Here is a 20,827-nt window from a genome sequence, read left to right as displayed (position 1 = left end):
ACAGAAACAGATAGCTACAACTTCTTTTTACCATAACACGAAGAAGCCATGGGCTTCTTTGGTACTAATTCCAGCACAATCCAGACTGAATCCAACACAAAGTAGATCCGTTCAAAGTCACTACTTTCTGAGTGCTCTAGGGCAGAATGATGCCAGTTGAAACCTCCAAAGGGTTTGGGCAAATTATGAAATGTAAAACAGAAGTGAAAGAATAATTTACTTGCTGACCTAGCCTAATAAACTAGCTACTTTGATGGATAGTAAAAAAAGTTTGAGGAACAGTGGCTTTAACTGCTCACAAGTTTTTATAATCTGTCATTTACCCACTATTTCTGCTATTTAAACTATAAACTAACTTCTTTGATGGATGGTAAAAAATGTTTGAGGAACAGTGGTTTTAACTGCTCACAAGTTTTTATAATCTGTCATTTACCCACTACCTCTGCTATTTCATTCTGACACAGTTACCAGAGAATCTTGCATATGGCCTTCTGTACTTCTAGAATAGATATGGCATCTTAATGTCTTTTTCCAACTTTGAAAATGTACAGGGTTGTACTCAGTTATCTCAGAGGAAAAATGCATCACAAAGGACAAGTACTTTATGTAGGTAATGCTACCAGTCAATTTAGAAATATTGTTTGACTTTTTTTTTAATCTAGTCAGCATATCAGTTTCAAGTCTGGAGCCTGAAGCAACCTTTCTGAGTAGCATTGTGTCTTGAGTTTCTATATGCTTGATGTAAAAAGGAGCCTCAGCTTTTACATAATGAAATCTTGACACTGCTCCCACATGATACCTGCTGAAACTGGTTAACAAAATAAATGGACTGCACTGTAGTTTGAAATACAATTATTTCCTTATATATTACAATTTATTATTTGCAAATAGCTGCCTATATCATTAAAAGATTCACTGAATTTCTGCAAATCCGTATTTAAGTAGTCATTTTCATATTATGCTTTGACACTCACTTGTTTGTTTGTTCACATTCACTGGATAATTTGTCTCTTAATTTGTATGTTTTCAAGGTCTGGGATTGTCGCAATTCTTCATTCATGTAATACGTAGTATAGTCATGACCCAGTCATATTTGAAACTGCTTATTGACATCACCATCCAAATAATATATAATAACTAACTGAAGAACTTAGCAGCTTTGTTTTTCATTTGAGATTTTAATATTAGGAGATTTGACTCTGGTCTCAGAACTGCATGTTCTCTTTTGTCTTATAAAAACACACTCAAACCCTCAAACTTCTAACTTTCCCTGAAGAGAAAGGCTGCTAGTTTTCACTTTGTGTGTGTGTGAGTTCCCTTCCCCACTCTAATGTGCTATAGAGTTCACCAAAGAAAAAGATTCACATTCTGGTATTAAAAAAACAAAAACCACAACCCACAACTATTTTCACACACATGAATGGTATTAGTTTTTCAAGATGATCTAGGGCTTTTTATGACTGGATAGTTGTGCTTATGCAGTACAAGAGTGTTACTCAATAGAATCAACTGTAGATTTACTAGAGGAAGATCAAGGGACCAGAACAATTCCTCCCAGCTGTAGGATGCAGCTGAACAGTGAGGAAGGGCATGCATAGCTATACAACTCTGTGTTCCTTTCTTGGCTACGTTCAGCATTAACTAACTTAGACACCAAAGTTACAAGAGATTATATTAGTGTGGTGGTAATGAGGGTTTTTTTTAATTGTTTTCACTTTTTTTCAGTGCTTTGCAACTCATTTCCTTATACATCAGTTCTCTCTGCTCAGGTCTCAGTGCCTGAGGTCTGCTTCAGTCTCACAACTCATATGGTGGAATGTCATCTCTTGCAGAAAAATGACTGGGACAGAAAGACAAGATATTCCCTATGCTTCCACATAGCAGAAGAGCCTCTCTCATGTGGCATCATGTGGAAACAGTGCAAATTATGGCAGTTTTAATTTTTCTTGATTCTGGAACTACAGCTAGGTAATTGCATGGTTCTGATCTGCTATCAGGGAAACATACATCATGGGGGTGCTGTGAGTTCTAACTTCATGCTGGTAATTTAGACAGATACACCTGCACATTCACATTTTTAATTATTAAAAAGTAATTTTTTAAAAGTACATCTCTTAAAACCCACCATTGTTTTACAGGTTGTGGTTTAATTAAAAAAAAAAAAAAAAATCAAAATGCTCTCATAAAGCACTTTGAGAACTGAAGCTGAAAACTGCAGTACAGAGGACAAGGTATATTGCCTGCAAACCAGCTCAGAGAGCATTGCCATTAGCTGAGGTCATGCTCTCAGCCTGGCTAAAATAATGACCTGAAGGCAGATGGATGCCTGCTTCCCGATGTGTAGAGCATCCCTAAGAGTCAGCACTCAAAACTGTATCATCCCTCAGTCTTTCTGTTGGCACACTTAGCAGCCACTATGCACAAGAACCTCTGCTATTGGTGCCAGTCCTTGTCACAAGGTTGTGAATGTGACCAGCTGTAGCCTGAATCATAGAATCATAGAATGTCCTGAGTTGGAAGGGACCCACAAGGATCATTGAGTCCCGCTCTGCTCTGCACTGGTTTGGCTTCACCTGGAGCACTGTGTGCAGTTCTGGCTGCCACAGTATAAAAAAACATATTAAGCTAATAGACAGTGTCTGGAAGAGGGCTACAAAGTTGGTGAAGGGTTTGGAGGGAAAGTCAATATTAGAAGAGGCTAAAGTCACTTGCTTTTTTCAGCTCGGAGGAGACTAAGAAGAGCCTCATTGTGGTCTACAGCTTCTTCACAAGAGGAGGAGGAGGGCCGCCGAACACTTGTCTTTAGCGACCAATGACAGAACCCAATGGAATGTCAGGAAGGGGAGGTTTAAGTTGGACATTAAGAAAAGTTTCTTCACTCAGAGAGTGGTGGAGCACTGGAACAGGCTCCCCAGGGAGATGTCCTGGCCCCAAGCCTGACAGTGTTCAAGAAGAGACTGGGCAATGCCCTCAAGACACACGGTGTGAAATAAACGTCCCTGCTGTTGGCCATCATGTGCCAGGAGAACTTTGTAGAACTTACAAGGTACATGCCTGTACTTATAGTTGAGATATGAGGAACTTACACTCACCCCACTGCAGTTAAGTTGGGTGTATTCTGGCTCACCTGGTGAGCAACATGGTCTCAGTTGGCCCTGGTGTCATCCATAACAAACAGCTGGCCCTGTAGAGAGCACAGTTGTGCCTGGGGCTTGAGACTCCTCCACCATGAAGCTCCATAAAGCATCCTGCTCCCTTGCCCTCCTTTTCCCACCTTCACGGATTGCAGTCTGTCTCAACATGTTTCTGCAGCAAAATTGGCCTGAACAGTAATCGTGGTGCCAAGCGAGATGCCTTACACAGGCAGCTTGATCAAGTCACGGGTTGTGCAGCCTTGCTTAGGGCAGGGCAACTGTTAAGAATGCCTTGCCTGCCCCTAAAGGCTTGTGGAATCAGAATTGTGTATATGGATACCATTATGAAAAATCCTGACTGAAAACAATGGGAGTTTGAGGTGCAGGGAGGGAGTGTGCTCCTGTAATATTCTATAGCTTTCATGCAGCTCTGTTCAGCTATAGCTTTTTGATTGCCAAATTTACTTCAAGTATTAAACTCTGTTACTATTTGAATGATTACTCTGGAGTTGTGTTTGGTGCTAGATTGTGTTTTAAATGATGTTTTTATTCCCTTTTCTCCACATAGTTAAAAGCAGCAGAATAAACAGGCAAGTAAGGTATATCAAATACAAATCAAAGGAAACAGAAGTCAAGAGGAAAGGAGTGGCCTTAGAATCAAAGCACAGGGTTAGGAGTTAGGAAATTTCAATTGTCAGGGCTTCCTGAATAAAGTCACTTTGCCTCACTTGGCCACAGAAGGATATTCTTAATGACTCTGAACAGCATCTTACTGCACTTATCCTTCCTAGACTCACACATTTGACTGACTTTAGTCCTTGTAATAAGGAGGAGTTGACTCACATTAACTGTGTGGGTGTCTGTGTGATGGAGGTCCTTACTTCTTCAGTGTAAACAAGCTCTTTTTCTCTACTGAACTTAAATAACCGAATCTCATAATTTAATTCAAGAACACTTGTTCTCAAAGTCTGCTGTGGGAGACGAGTGTGAGAAAGAATATCCCTTAGCAACTGTGTGAACGCCATGCTACTCAGAGAGAAGGTTGGGCTGTAGAGGGAGATTTCACATTCAGTGAGTGGATCTTAATGCTAGGAGAACATGTTTTGACACGTGAAGAAGGTGCCTACCATTCCAAGCAAATATGTATCTGCAGTTTGCAGCAGCTGTCAAGGACTTCAGATGGAAGTTGCAGTAGAAATGTAAAACATTTTAAAACAGCTGTGAACTTGTTACCCTGAACAGAGACAAATTCATAAACTATTACTTTGGACAGAAAAAAAAAAAAATCCTCAAATTTTTTATTTACTATAGCAAAGAGATGTAGGCAGACATGGAAAGCACATTTGGGATGAGGCAAACGACACGTTCAAAATAGCAGACACTGAAGCACACAGCCTGACACACGTTTCGTCTGTGCGTGCGCCCACGTCCACCCGTCCATCTCACTAGGTCACCACCTGTGGGGGATTATGGTGGGTTCGTGGATTCCCTGATGGAGAGTATGGGAACAGAGTTTGACCCTGAAGATATTAAGGTGTACCTGTGAGAAAGAAGGGAGTAAAAGAGTAACATTGATGATAGCAAAATCAGCCAATGATATGTTACTATTGCAGCCTGTAACCAATAGCAAAAAGACTGGTAAAGACACTATAAAAAAGTGCTTCTGGCAATAAATGGAGACTGCTATTTGTACTTAAGAACTTGGTCTATGTTGTTTGTCCGTCTCAACCGCGACAGCCACCACAGTGGGAGATGACAGGTGGCCACCGATACTGAAGCACCCTGACAGACCAGCCCAGGGGCACGGCGAGGCTGCGGGCGGGCTCTGCGGGGCGCAGGCACCCTCCAGCCACGAGCCCTTCGCTTGTCGCGGACGGAGGACGGACAGACCCTGCAGCGACGCCTTCGCGTCCCGTCCCACCACCCGGCCCGGGCGCGGGGAGAGGATCCAGCCGCCAGGGGGCAGCCGCCAGGAGACAGCGGCCCGCGCATGCGCCGCCCTCGGCCGCCCGCTCTCCGGCCTCATCCGCGGCGGGAGAAGGGGAGGGAGGGAGAGCGGGCGCTGCTGCGCCTGCGCGGGCGGTTCCCGGGCAGCCCGGGCGGGGGTAGCTGAGCCGATTCGAGCGGCGGGTGCCCGGTGGCGTGGCCGTGCAGGCGCCTGGCGCTGCGTGCCGCTCCGCGCCGCTGGGCATGGTGAGCAAGGGGCCGCTGCTGCGCCTGCTGACCGCCATCAACCGGAGGAGGATGAAGCTGCTCATGGGGCTCGCCTTCGTCGCCTATGTCGCCTGTAAGTGAGCGGGGGTGGGTCTGGCCCGGCCATTCATTGCCCGCTGACCAGGCGTCCCCGGCTCCCGTGCCCTCCGCCGGAGCGGGGAGGACGGGGTGGCGGCTCCTCCCGCGCCCCGTTGTGCTGCCCGTTTGCGAGGCGCCGCAGCACGGCAGCTCCCGCGCTGGCGGGGAAGGGGGCTCCCCGCGTCTCTGGGCGACGGGGCCGAGGGGTTCCCTCCTTTCCCCGCCTCCCCGAAACTTTCCCAAGTCCGGCGGGCAGCCGGCTAGGCCGTGGCGGAGGGCGCCCGCGGGGCCGCCGGGCGGGCCGTGCCGGGGGCGCCTGTCAGGCGGTGTTCCCCTGCCCCGCCGTGAGGGCTGCGCGGTGCGCCCGCCCCGTTCCTCCTCGACGGCCCGTGAGGGGGTGTTCTCACTGCGGGCGGCTTCCCCTCGGTGCCCCGCGGGAAGGGGCTCTGGGGGGCTCTGCTGGCAGGCGGCCTCCGGGCCGAGCCCCGGGCGTGCGGGCTGCGGAGGCGGCCGGGCCGAGGGGCTGAGGGGGAGCGGTGTGAGCCAGACGTGGCTGAAGGAGTCAAGTATTTCCGCGGACGCTGTCGGTGTTGACCTGGTAGCTGCGTGAGCCGAGCCTGCGGGGAAGTTTTCCAGGGCAGGCCTCGTGTTTGGGTTTTGTAAAATCCCCTGTTGTCCTTTTAGAGGCTAAATAAAGGTTTGTTTGTTTGTTAGCTCAGCACGTAGCTGGAGTCTTAAGAGCCTGAAGAGAGGCACAGAGGTATTTGGGAAAATCATAGAATAACCTCTGACAGGGATGTTTATGACTTCATTTATTTAGGCGTGAGCCAGATAGAGTCTCAGATTTATAACGTTGTGCTGTCAGCTCTCTTGCCTTTCTTGTCCAGATTTTTCTGTTGCATTTTCCATATTAATTTTACTGTATGCTAGCCTTTTCTGTTATTAGACCTAAGTTGATTTTATGTCGACAGTACATCATGAGGATCTTTGATGCCTTGTCAGCCTAGCGAGGGACAAGTGATTCTCATGAGGCTTCAAAACATGTAGAGGTGAGCTAGCTTTGGGGATGAGTGTGCACATCAGATTTAGGATCCTTGCTTTGCATTTGGGAGGATGGAGAGATACAACTCAAGTAATTTGACAGAAGGAGTGGTGTTTCCTACCCCAGAAACACAACACAGGAATTCCCTTTATTGCCATATGTTACTCTATTTGCAGGACCTAATTTAGATACTGCTGTTATCAGTGAAGTTATGTGTCATCTCTGACTCCTAGCACAGCTTGTTTGTCCAAGTGATTTCAGGTTCCATGTGTACTGAAGCGGGGACAGCTTAATGTCTGTTCTTATTTTGAAAGGGTTTGATGTTTTGCCAGGAGTGATACTTAATTTTGAAAATGAAGTTAATAGGCTGCTGTGAAAATACTGGAATTGAGTGGCAATTGACCTGCCCATTGGGACCTGGCTGTTGATTAGATTCTATGGACAGTACTTGGTGTTTGCTGCCTAGCTTTGTGGGTAAAAGTTAGCCTTAAGGAAGGGAAAAACTGCCATATGTTTTTTTTGCTGCCTGGCCTGAAAGTCACAGAATTCTTCTTAATGTTTGTTTCTGCTTATTCTTTGAGTTTCAGAAAAAAAATGGAGGTGGAGAGGGACTGCAGATCATTGTGGCAAAAAGTATCTTGAAAACGGAATAGGTTGGTGTCTGGCGGGAGTATTTTTTTGCAAATCTAGTATGTGCTTTTCAATCTTTTGACTCATGGTAAAAAGCAGTGGACTCATTAGTTATGGCTCTGGTGTCTTCGATATGGTATGATCTGCTAGTGGTCTAATAGATTCTAGAGAGGCTATGTTTTGTGTTCTTTTCTGTGGAAGTGATCCCATCCCCCTGTCCTAAAAGTGTACTCCTTGCAATATTACTGAATCATCACTGTGCTCTGGTTGCAGCCAGATAATGCCAGGCTAAAATAGCATAGAATCTTAGAAAACTGAGCTGCTGGTGTAGGTGTATGTGCTGGCACTTCTTACATTCCTTCTTTCTCAAGTACTCTCCAAATGACTAAGTGTTTTCAGGCTGTGCACCTCCCTTCCATGGATTTCAATTCAGTGCTAGTACACGGGGAATCGGATTTAAAGCACGTTACGTTACAGGGAATGAAATATTTGGCACGTACTTTATTTTTTTTATGAACTAGGAGATAGGACTTTCTTGATAGTGCCATTTTGTCAGTGTGTGAAACCCTGAGAGAATGCGTAGAGGAGTATCTTTTCTAAAAATGTCTTGTTTCATAAAAGTTTTCTGCCTTTGAATACAAATTTGTTACAAATGTGCCTGAAGAACTTCTCCACAAGAGTTTGCAAACTAAAGGAAGAGCTTATTAGAGGTTGGTTGAATGGTTCTCAGCTATCTCGCTCTCAAGAGTCATTGAGTGGCTCTCTTGGTCATTTTCACAGCACAAGGTGATGGCCAGTCTGGCTTAGGTCTCCCTGCTCCACACTTCCCATCAGCACCCACAAGGACTTAACATTTCCGTGCTGTGCACCAGGTAAAGAAACTGGTCTGGATCTCGTTTTCAGGTTATAACCATTTGACAGTGTGGGTATGCAGACGGCTGTTTCGGCCCAGGAGAGGAGGTGTTGCAGTGAAGTGGACATCTGGGAGTGCTGTTGGCAGCGTTGCCATCATGAGCTTTGCAGGTCTTCAGTTAGTGTTTCACCTAAGGTATCTTGTTGACTTTGGTTGAACTACCACCATGACATGAGGTGCACAGTCAGGCTTATGTTAAAGATACCTGGAACTCTTTTTTTTGGACTTCACTGGTTTCCCTAATGGCACTTGGAGTAAGAAGTATTCTTACTTTACATCTGGATTTGAATTAAATTAATATTTGATGTCTCATTTCTGTAAATCTAGTTTCTATTATTGGCTTGGAAACAAGTGTGTTATGCATAGCTTGTATATGTAAAAATAGAACCTCAAAGGAGTATTTCTATGCAGCAGGCAGTTAAAAGCTGTTGTAACTTTAAGCAACTGTTTTTCTGCAAAACTGAAGTGAACAGAGGTTAAGTAACAGGTAAATGTATGTTATCTGTAGGCTTTAGGTGAAAGGGGTGATTTTGTTCCCCATCACTCATGTGATGAATCTGGAGATAGTGCAGCTAGTGGGCTGTCAAAATATCCCTGTAATCTGGTAGAAAGCCACGCTTCTTTTTTTTAGTATATATTTTTCAGAATTATCTTAGTTGACTTGCAGTGCTATGTCCTGTGAACATTGCATGGCCATATTGTGCTACATGTAATGGGAAGTCTTGCTCAAATATTTAATTTTCATTACCATTTTAAAGAGACAAAACCTTCTGCTTCATGTTTTCTCTGATTTACTCCCCAGCAAGATGCTGCAGCAGTGCTAGTGCTAACCAAAGGAGAGAGGGGGCATGTGGAGATGGACTGAAAGGAATCCTTTCAGTCACGGGCTGCACTTACATCATCTCGAAGCCATTGTTCTTAAGCTGTGGTTTCACATGAGGTGATTATTAACACAAGTGAAGTGAATTTAATCTATTTTTGTTGTCTGTAATGAGAAATGTAGACAGATCATAAACCAGCAACCAATTAAATAGATATTGTAAAAAAATAATTAAAAAAAATCTCAAGATTAGTAATTTATGTGCAGGCTGAGAGTTATGTAGGTTTTGTTTGTTTGTTGCATTTTTTTTTCCTTAAGCCCACCTGTTTGTGGGTTGGTATGTCAGTACATAGACACCTTAAACTCATTCCCTTTGAAGTTTTAAATGTTTATTCAGCTTTATATAGGTATACTGCAGTGCTTTAGTGAGACTATCTTTGTAGAATCAAGACCTTATTTAAGTTGTTGGAAATAACACTCTAAAATCTTGCTGCCGAGATTTAAAGACCAGAGTTTGTCAATCTGCATTGTTTGCTTTAATCTTGGTGCTACTGTAAATAATCTACTGATGTCTTTGTATAATAAGGGAGTTGCATGTTCTCAATAAAAATAAAGTAGGAGCTCTATTTCTAGTAAAGTAGAACAGTTCTCTTTGCTCAGTCATAGATCAGATAGTTCTCAGGAAGTATGTCAGTAGCCTTGTTTCTTTTCCAAGGGAAAAAAGAATTAATAGCAGGGTTCTGTACTGAGATCCAAGATTAAGACCTCCTAACCTTTATAAGATAAATTATAGCACAGCTACTAAAACAACTTAAAACCAAAATGTCAAAATAATGTGGGGCAAGTACATCCTGCAGCGTAGAGGCTTGAGTTCTCCCAGCATTTTGAGTTTCCATGGTTGTTGTCCTTTGTTTTACAAGGTTAGCCATTTGTTTTTGTCAGACTTCTGTCAGCAACGAAGAATGTGCTCTTCTCAGAATATCAAGGTGTGAGTAAGATTTTTGGTTTGAATCTTACCAGTCCCTTCCTTGTTGCTTGTCTTGCATGTGTTCAAAATGTAACGTATAACCTTTTACTTTCACTTTTCATGACAGAGAAGTAAGTAGCTGTGAGTTTGGTCCTGTCTTATTGCTTCAGGCTGACTGTCTGAAAGTTATTCAGCACTGCTGTGGGAGAATACTAGAAGTCTTCCTTCCTCAGCTATTTTACAACTAGACAGCTGGATTGACTGGCCACGAAAGAGTTGGAAATGGTTTGGTGTGACACCAGGCTTGCCTGCTTTTTGTGTCAGCATGTCATGGATTCTCCGCCAAAAAAAAAAAAAAAACAAAACCAAAAACAACCAACCAACCAAACCAAACCAAAAAACAATAACAATCAAAACAACAACAAAAGAAATTTGCTTGCTGGCTTTGTCCTGCAGAGCTGCCTTTCATCTGCAGGTTTATGCAAATAAGTTTACTGTCTTCAGCAGCTTCCAGTTCCCTGCTCATCAGGCTTCCAACTAGCCATAGCCAGGGAGCTTATGACAATTTGTTCACGCTTCAGTTGAGTTTGTCAGAAGTAGAGACTCCAACTCTGCTTTGCTAGCCATGATGTTTTAAAACAATTCTTTGGCATTCTAGAGAAATTCACCCTTACAGTTGCCAGGTTATCTCCATTTAATATTTGTCTTTAGTATTTGTCTTTAATATTTTATCTCCACTTAGTATTTATCTTACCTGTGGCATGTGCAGGAGGTGGTGCTATAATCATTCTCTTCAAGGACAAATACTCAGAGATTTCCTCTTCCTGCCCCCATATTATTTTTGCAATGGGGAAATCTTTCCCTATAATTTATATTGGTTGTTTCTTTTCTGCAAGGTGGGTCGACCAAAGCAGAGTTTAGTTGGAACTGGTAGTTTTCAACTTTTATGGACCTTAGAGAGGGAGAGGTGGGGATTACTGCACCAACTTACCTTTTTAAAAGGTAACTGGGGAAAGTGAGTTTGTTTTGGTCGCGGTGCTGACCCTTGGAGCATACTGCGAGTCTCCTGAAAACAATCTTAGCAGTCAACAAACTTTAAATGAAATACAGAAAATAACCAATTTGAGTCATGACCTCTCATCTTGTTACCACCTTAATTTAAGTCATGTTACCTTGGGTGGCTGCTCAGTTTCTGGTATTTGGCATGCATGCTGGTGTGTCATCCTTACCTTGAGAGTGCAGAATATTCTCCACCTCTTTGAATTTCTTCAGAAATGTCCTGCAGTTCTGCCAGCCATGTCTGGGAAACAAAAGGAAGGTCAAGGACTAATTTAAATAAGACAGTACCCTCCCCCCTCTCCCTTTTTTTTTTTAATTGGAGTTTTTTCATTGTTTATTTGTTTGGTGGTTTTTGTGTGTGTCATTTTGTTTTGGGTTTGTTTGTTTGTTGGTTTTTTTTTTTTAAGATATTTTAGAAATCATGGCTGCTGTCTAGATCAGGAAAAGCATGGTTTGTGTAAAACTGCATATGATGTATTGCAGTTTTTGAGATAATAGTTCTGCTGCTTTCTCTATCCTTCACTTGAAATAGGGAGATGCGTGGCCCTAACAGCAACATATACACTTCTGTTGGTTTCTTTAACCTGCTGTGTTTCTTTAAAGCAAACGGAGAAAATGCTTTTCTCAACAAATCTTCTGCATTTGAATTAGTAGATCACGTTTATCTTGAGGTAGATATCATTACATAGTTTTTCTCGTAATCTGCTATTGTTTAAGGAAAAACAGGGTTTTTAGGTTTTTTATCATTAAGTGAAAAGAGGACAGATACAGGGATGTTAGCAAGTTAGATTGCTTAACCTTCAGATTGCCAGAGTAATTTTGACCCTATTCAGAATGTAATTATTACATAGTACTCCAGTAAAAGTCCTTCTGTTGTCTCCCATGGGAACTCAAACCTTTTGTAGGCAGTCAACATATTTGTAAACCACTTTGTTGTTTCAGGCTAGTAAATTCAAAGCTAGGAAGTTTTATGATGTCTAGGCCCACTCAAGCATATGTGGTGATGAAAATAGAAGATCCTGTTTGGAACTTCATAATTGTGATGAGATATATGCATTCCATTTTCTTGTAAACGTTGGATGTTTTTTCTATTTGTAGTAACTAGTAACCTTACTTATGGCAAAATACAATGGATAGACAAAAGTGGATGAAGAATAGTGGTAAAGAATGTTAAGCTAAAGATGTGAGATAGGAAGGAGTACAAATTTGCCATCTGGGAAACAAAGAGCAGAGTTCAGTCATAAACTGATGGTGATAACTGAAATGTTAGAATAAGTATTCATGTTTGGCTTCCCATCAGTATGAAGCTTCATTAACTCTTGTAAAGAAAGAAAATTTGCATGATGTTATATCTTACAGCTGTAGGAGCATATACATTTGCCAAAGTTTAAGTGAACTCATTTTTATGAGAAGGTACAAAAGTGTTGTCCTGGTGAGTATGTTGCCTTTGTTTGCTAGGTGATGACTAGCTGATGATGACAGCACCTAGAGTGGTGCTATTATCTAAGATGAAGAGAGAGCATCTTCCCCTTTAGAAAACCCTGTATCCTGGTGTCTGGGGTACTTCCCATGTAGGAAAAGCTATAGTTCTTATATGCTGCCTTTGATTAGGGGCAGGAACTTTACTCTTGAACACGATGTCATTTCAGGAAATAAAACAGGCAGAACTACTTGCCATACAGAAATCTGTATAGACATACCAGAGGAGTAGATTTTTTATTTTTTTTTTTAATATTTAAATTATTGTACGTTCCCCAAAGGCATAATCATAAACTTCACCCAGGAAGGTGATATTCTGTAATACAAAGTTATAATTAGTAATTGTATGTTGTTATCTCCACTAATACTGGAGCATACTCTTGTCAGGATAATAATTTTCTTAAGCAAATTAACAAACTACTGGAATTACAGATAGGACACAATTGAGGGGTTTTTATTGTAGAATATAGGCTATAAAATTCAGTCTGAAATGCGTTGGCCAAATCTTAGAATGGTTTGGATTGGAAGGGACTGCAGTAAAGTCTCCCCAGAGTGTTCTTCAGGCTGAGCAACCCCAACTCTCTCAGCCTGTCCTCACAGCAGAGCTGTTCCAGCCCTCTGATCATTTTTGTGGCCTCCTCTGGACCGGGTCCAGCAGGTCCATGTCTTTCCTGTACTGAGGGTCCCAGTGCTGGACACAGAAATCCAGGTGGAGTCTCACCAGGGTGGAGCAGAGGGGCAGAATCACCTCCCTCAACCCGCTGGCCACACTCATTTTGATGCAGCCCAGGATATGGTTGCCTTTCTGGGCTGCAAGCGCACATTGTCAGCTCATGTCCAAACTTTCATCCACCAGTACCCCCAAGTCCTTCTCTGCAGGGCTGCTCTCAGTTCTTTCATAACCCAGTCTGTACTGATACTGATGATTGCTCCAACCCATGTGTAGGACCTCGCACTTGGCCTTATTGAGCTTCATGAGGTTCATATTTATCCACTCCTTAAGCCTGTTGGGGTCCCACTGCGTGGCATCTCTTCCCTCAATGCCACACACTGAGCTTGGTATCATCCGCAAATTTGCTGAGGGTGCACTCGATCCCACTATGTCATTACGAAAGATACTGAACAGTACTGGTCGCAATAGAGACCTCTAAGGGACACCACTTGTCACTGATCACCCTTCAGACATTGAGCCATTGACTGCAACTCTTTGAATGTGGCCACCTGACCAGTTCCTTATCCATTGAATAGTCCATCCATCAAACCCACCTCTCTCCAATTTAGCAACGAGAATGTTGTGTGGGAAATGAATTTCCTTTATATTATTAGATATCTAATTGAAATCTGCAAAATAATTAAATTAGGACTCTAATGCATCTGTAATAATCAACATTTTATGAGCTCTCTTTGACTGCTTTTCATTTTTGTCAAGCTTTCCTCTGCAGACAAAAAGCTTATTTTTACCAGGAGACTGAAGCTGCTGAGTGACAATGGAGAGTCAGATTTAATAGGAAAAAACTCTCATTTTGAACGATATTGTATCTCTGAAATAGGAGGTTTGGCTGAAGCAGTTCATTCTGGACGTTCAAAGTTTAAGATTTTGATCTAGAAATTCAAGTTGCAATCATTTATCAGTTCGTATTGTTCCTGCATGCTGTTTCTGTTGATAGTGAGATCCATTTGAAACCAACATTATCTCATACTCTTTTTATTCTAAGGAGCAGAGGTGGTAGGGAGGGTGATATAGGGGAAAATTCTTAAGTTCCTTGGACAAAAGTTTGTGTAGAAGTTTCTTTAACTGAGTGTCTTGAAAATGCAAACAAAAGAAAATGGGAAAGAAAAATATTTTAAGAGAGATTACATCAATTTTGTTTGCAGTACAGTTGGATCTCTATGAGCATCACAGTCTCACTTTTGAAAACATCGGTTCAAAAATGCATGTGATGCTGAAACTAATATGGTCACTAATTATTTCAGATTATGAGTGTTTATTACCATTGTGCCTTGTGATAATCTGTGACTTCATTTTAATGTCATTTGAAGAGAGCCAGAAAAGACAGATCATCCAGGGTAAAGGCACAGGCTTCCTCTGAGGTTCTGTTTTTTTCCCAGCTTCAGGTAGTCATAGGGTTATTTTTCTGGTTCCCCAGCATGTTGTGGATGTGTTACTTAAGGCATGCAAGGTTCTCAGAGTAGTAATCGGTGTTTTATAGAAACCTCTGCAGTAAGTATTATTGCAGATGAGAGACTCAAAGGATGTTCAGGTGAAAACATACATCCTGTTCCTATATTGTGAGGATCTAGACGAATAACTTGCCTGCTATGATGTGCAGCCAAAGTCTGACTCTGATAGATAGGGAACTGTCCATTTAATGGTGGGTGCTCAACAACAAATTGCTTGGGATTCCTGTTGTACTTTTTTGTGTGTGACTTAACCGATTTGTTGGTGGTATGTATTTTGTTTTGTTGTTGTTTTAAGAAGCCAATCTTGCCTGCAGGAGGTATCCAAAGGATGGCTCTTGGAATGCTGCTTTGCTGGAAGTAGCCCTGTCATCATACTGCTCTGCATGCAGCATAATTTCAGAAACAATCTTCTCTAGGAAAACTGAGCAAAACTTTAAATTGCCAGGAATATAAATGTATTCAGTAGGAAGAAAACCATTCTTTACTTGGCTTTGACTGATTTGTTTAAGGTAGTTTTGAGAAGTCTTGAAAAAATCTATGATTTTACCATGAGACTGTGCTTGCCAAGTACATGTAGCTCTATTTGTCAGATGCTGGAGGAGGAAGAAACAACAACAAACCAAACAACAAAAAAAGGATTGGTGTTTTCTGAAAACCATGAGTGATTAATGTTTAGTTGGCAAAATGTAAATACCTCCTTAATAACAATACTGTGATTAAGACTTTAAGAAACAAATCTTATTTTTCTGAAAGTACAGCACTTTATCGCTTCATTCAAGGCACGACACTCTTCTTTGGAAGCTGTCATTTTAAAGTGTAATGTCTGTGGGAGTGATTAATGCCCCTGATGTATTTTTAATCTTCATGATACTTGCAGTTAATCCTTGCAAAAACCCTACGATAAAAACAATTGTTGTCATTATTTTATGGAAGGGATGCAGAGGGGAGAAAACATCCCAGAGCAGATAGAGTCAAAATAGGACTACATCTTTCTCCTATAGGGCATTAAATCAGGCTTTCATGTGTCTCAGAACAATCTGGATATTCTGATCTCTTCCCTAATGGCAATTTATTATTACTGTAATCATTGAGTGAGGTTCGCAAATAGTTTTTGAGAGAACAAGCAAAACCTCTACTTCTTCTCTCTTGTAGGAGAGCATCTTAATTGTTTGGTTACAAGTCATGCTTCTGTCTGTCTAGTCCAATTAATCATGAATTCTTCGCTTGCACGGAGTTTCAGGAGATGGTGGGAAAACTCTGTCCATTAATGCTCTCCAGTTGAATGAATAGGAAGTTCTTCACAGAGTATGTGACTCGGGAGGGGCGGGGGGAGGATGGTGAGACTATTAAATCTCTGAGGTTTGAGAATTCGCATAAGGCTATTATCCTAGATAAATACATTTTTACTTTAAAAATCTGGCTTTAGAGTTGGAATTCTTTCAATTGTGAGGTGCTCAGTTATGTTAGTGTTTGGTCAAATTAGGTCTGATCCTTTTGAAAACTCTGTTTGTGTAGTGCCTGATTCATGACCTTGCTGGTGTGGAAGCTTTTTTAACCATACAGGTCTGCAGCTTTTGGTGCATGAACTTGGTGGGCCTGTCAAAGGGCTTTATAGTGCCTGTGAGGGTTTTCATCCTGGATTTAGACTTGTAATTCTACATTGTTCTGCTTGTGGATTTGGGCCAACTTGCCTTATTATGTTTCTGTCATTCAGAATAAATTTCCTGTCTGAATGTCAAACTGGCCTTGGCATAACCTTTAGGGCAAGGAAGTGATAGGTCAAGGAAATCCTCTCTAAGCTGTAGTCATACTGCTGGTTCTGCAGGTGTGTCAGCCTGTTATATAAACAATTGTGTGATGTGCATTTAGAAAAACAAACAAAAAACCCACAAAAACCTTAGTTCCACTGTAGTGCGAAACCTTACCTCTGATTCCTTCAACATTGATGTAAGCTGTATGTGAACGCACAGATGCCAGAGATCCTCCTTAGAATTGTGCATTCTGAATTCTTTGTGACGGAATTTTGATCAAGAGAGTTTCTGCGGCACCTCTCTGCGTATGAAAGAGACTTCGGGATTCTTCAAATCCGTCCGTATGGTATTTTCTGTCTGGTTCCTTTTGCAATTCCATTCTTTTTTGCAGTGTAACAAAATTACTCTTCCTAGAAGTTTGATGGAAGGTTGCTTACTCCTGCAGAACCAGGATATCAATCATAGTGTTTCTGGAAGTACACAAATGCCTTTCTGAGCTCCCCTTTCCCTGCTGTGAATATTGAGCACACACAATTAACATGTTTTCTGTTGGAAGCCAGTTTCCTGTGTGCGATGTAGCTGCACTGTCTTCACTGCGGCAAAACTGGCGGAGTGGTATTTGTGGTGCAGCTGGCGACTCATTTTTTCATCAACTCCTCCTTCACCAACTAAGCCAGATGTTTCCTGCCACTGCATAAACAATATGTTACATTATTTGTATGGGTTTCTGTAGTCTAGAAAAATAACTGATTGTAAGTGTAGCTGAGTAATGTATAACTTGACAATTCTGTACCTGTAGTTGCCAGATTGCCATCATTCACTGGGAAAAAAAAAAATATATGGAGTTTTTCTATTAATGTTATCAAAAGTAATTCTAAAATCCTAGCCCTGAGGGTAAATAACTTGAATTCAGCTTAGGCTTCAACACTGTATCCCTTTTTTGCACTGATAATTTACTTTACCTAATTAACATAAAATCCAGTGTTTTTTAAATTCAGTTGGATTATACTGAATATCCGTTCTGGTATAAACCTTGCTTACCTTTTCCTCAGAAGATGACAGAGTTTTTATGATACCGCCATGATATCACAGTGCCCTCTTACAGTTTGCTTGGTAGCCTGTTGTGGGTTCTTTTGGGTTACTGTTTGAAGTACTCAGCTGTACTGGGTAGTTACACACAGCTCAGTAGCTGTGCCATCCCCTGAAGGGTGGAACAGCAGCTGCATTGCTGCATCCTCGCTCATGTCCTCAAGGTCCCCTTTCCTGGGTACCTTTCTTCTCTTCTCAGGGAGATGCCTGTGACTGTAGCAGCTTTTTTTGTTTTCATGCTTCTGTAGCACCTTGTTGTCTGCTTGAGATCAATAAGTAATAACCATGAAAATGTATGTGCAGAGCCTGAATCTAGGCAAAGTATTTCATTAGCTGCTTGAGCTCCAAAGCACAGCTTACAGAAACTGAGGGCACTTTAGAAGCTTTCTGCATGTATGTTAACACTGCATATAACCTTCTGAACATCCAGTGTAATTTGGATCCTTAGGTTGAGCCTTGTCTCTTAAAGAGTAATGGCAAAATGATTTCTGTGGTGATATTCTGGGTGTATTTCCTGTGGTGCTTATTGTTGCAGAGGCCCTTACGTAACTGTTCCCTATTAACCTTGTTTGTCTTGATGATCTGAAGTTGTCAGCTCTGTAGTGTAGCCTGGTTTATGGCTGCTTGTTTTTCTTCACTTTAAACTACATTCTGTGTCCCAGTTGAAAGTTAAAAGGAAAATCAGTGCTCTGATGGTCTTTGTGTAATCACTTAATTAACAGTTTCAAAAGGTTTTTTTAATAGAAAATAAATTGAGCAGATGAATCTTTTTGTGAACACAGAGAAACAGCTGATACATGTTTGCTGTGCTGTTTTATACTGCAGTTTGTCTTCCTTAAAACTTTTTTTCCATATAAACAGTGTAATCAATGAGCCTTGTTTGCTTAGTAAGGCATTTGGTTATATTAGGTACCTTCTGTGTCTGCATAACAATTTATACATATTTAGAGAGAGAACACGTGTCCACAAGCACTTGGCTACCTTTAATGCAGGACTCTTTTGGCTCCTCTTTGGACTGATGCAGCTATCGCCTGCAATGGCCAGTCTTTTTACTCTTGTCTGTCTGCAGTTTCCAATTTGTGTGGTTCAGGTCTACAGGATTCCTTTCTTGCTCTTGCCATTTTTTTCAATATCCTTAATAAACAAGTCCAGAGCTCTGTTTTGTTTAATTTGGGTGCAGTGACAAATTATAGTACAGAGAATTCTTGTATGTTTTGTTTATGTGATATCATGTGGGGCTAATGACAGATAAGCATATCTGCTGATTTAGTCATCAGATAATTCCAGATGTGGACTGGAATAGTCCAGTCCTTTTTTATTGAATTACTGTATTTTCTGACTTTTTTTATAGTTTCATGTAATTTCATCAGAATTCCTCTCATATTCTTAAACTCTGTTCTAGTCACTTGGTATGTGTGTATATATATCATGTATGTAACTTATTTAAATAATTTGTGATGATTAACGTACTTAATATTGTTTTAAATTCCTTCTGATGATAATAGAAAAAATGACCTCATGTACTATTATATGACACTCTCTCTTCTTATTTTCCAGCTGTATGGGGAAATTTCGTCAATATGAGGTAATGTATATAATTTTTGTATAGAATATCCTTATCTGAAATAAAATTAACTTACCTTTCCCATCAGCATGTATCACTGTATATAAAGTAGGTAGAAAACAGAATAGCAGCTCACTGTGTTGTTTGGATGGTTGCTAAGCAGCTGATACCATTTTTTACGCACAAGGTGTTCAGTCTCAGAAAAGGTTGTATGTCTGCTGCAAATCTCGCCCAGGATCTTAGTCACACTTCAGCATCTGCCTTTCTTTACACAAGTTCATATTCTGATTTTGGTTTTTTTCAGACTAGTTAGTTGGCATAGCTGGACACATAGGCTTGGATTCTGTTTCTCTTCAGCACAGACCTGACTATATCTCACTGGCAATACAGGCTTAAATATTGAAGAGCAGCAGATCCTGGCTTGCCATAATTATGTTTCTGTACCTAAAACTAGAAATGTGGATTTGAGGGATTTTTCCTCCTCCACTGTTAACTGGGAGAGAATCTGATGGTTCAACTACTGAAAAGCAAAAAAATCCTACGTTGTCCTAGAATTTTGGCCCTTAGAAATAGGAAGGCGTACTATCCACATGCAAAACATGCAGATTTTCACAGCATTCCTGCTTGCATATGTGTGTTTGTCCACTGGGAAAATTCACCAGGAAGACACAACTGAAAAAGAGAGGGAAGAGAATCTGGGGACAGTGTGTTCCTACAACAAAGTCTTTGTGCACAGAAGACGAAATATTTTGCCATGTTCTTTTGTTAGTCAAGGGTTTTGGTACTGTTACCGTTCTTAGGAGCACAGAGTAAAGAAAGTTTCAGGCATAGTAAGATAAATAATGAATTTTCTGTGGACTTGATTCACCCAGGACAGCTGACCCTGGGATCTGTTCCTGCCCCAAGCTGTCCACTTCTCCTGGAGTTTCCCACTCTTGCTACAAAGAGTGTTGAGCTGTCAGGCAAACAGCTGCTGAGCTGCTGCAGCTTCCAGATGAAGATATTTAGATGACCATGTTACCATGACCAGCAAACTGTGCCAGCTGTCACATGAGCAGCTGAGCATTTCAAAAGGAAGCACAAGAACCTCAGAGAACGGTTTGAGGAGGGCAAGCAGGCATGGGATCCAGTGTATTTGTTCACTGATAAGCCATCCTTAAAAATTGTGATCAGCTGCATCTGACTTACTTGAAGTGCCCATTACAGAGCTATCAAGAGGGGAGACTTTATGAAGGTCTGATGTTTGTCCTCAACCAATAAGGTTGTCTTTGTTAGGAGGAAGAACTCATTAAAAACTAAACTGCAGAATACCAGTCCTTAAGTTCCAGGATTTGTAAATATACAATTAGAGGAACCTTTTTTGAGGGGATGTTTTAATATTCTGAGAGGTTTTCCTGATTTTCCTTGCTTGTTTAGTAGAGAGGAAAGGCTATGCATTTCAAAGATTTTTCACACAGCTTTTTGTAAATTTCCATTATTTGGGAAACACTTAAGTAATTCGTGTGAATTTTTCAATATTGCTTCCTTATAGTTAATTCATACTGTGTTAACTAGAGGGTTTTTATTTGCCACTGTTACAATAAATTACAATTTGTTTTGAAAAAATTGTTCGGGTTGTGTGTCTTCCTGTAGGAATTTACTGCACTGTTTACTGCTCCAACAAAACAGATCTGGTCAATAAGATTTTTTTCCTCAGTAATAGACTAAACTGACTCTTTAGTACAAGTTTTACAGAGGGATATGAAGGGAACCATTGCTCTAACAGTGTGGTATATGTACATCTGCTTAATAAAGGATCTTCTGTTTCCCTAGGTGTAATGACTTCAGGTCCCAAGTAAAGGAGCTCTGTTTTATTTGAAAGAACTCGATTTTATGTTGGCTACTCATGAATCCTCTAGTATGCAAA

General features: G+C 41.3%; 1 protein-coding gene across 2 annotated transcripts in view; it reads left to right on the top strand.

Moving 5' to 3' along the window:
* Window positions 1–5,324: 5,324 nt before the first annotated feature.
* UXS1 (UDP-glucuronate decarboxylase 1) overlaps window positions 5,325–20,827 on the top strand; it is a gene marked incomplete at its 5' end in the record, with an annotated part of 67,297 nt that continues 51,794 nt past the window's right edge. For both annotated transcript variants that reach the window (XM_080360854.1, XM_080360853.1), the window contains 2 exons: window positions 5,325–5,421; window positions 18,915–18,942. In XM_080360854.1, coding sequence (XP_080216980.1) covers window positions 5,325–5,421; window positions 18,915–18,942 — 125 coding nt within the window. The remainder of the gene's footprint in view (window positions 5,422–18,914; window positions 18,943–20,827) is intronic.

The sequence above is a fragment of the Nesoenas mayeri genome, assembly GCF_963082525.1.
Source record: "Nesoenas mayeri genome assembly, chromosome: 1".
In the NCBI taxonomy this organism is placed as follows: domain Eukaryota; kingdom Metazoa; phylum Chordata; class Aves; order Columbiformes; family Columbidae; genus Nesoenas; species Nesoenas mayeri.
This window is presented reverse-complemented; position numbering and strand designations above follow the sequence as displayed.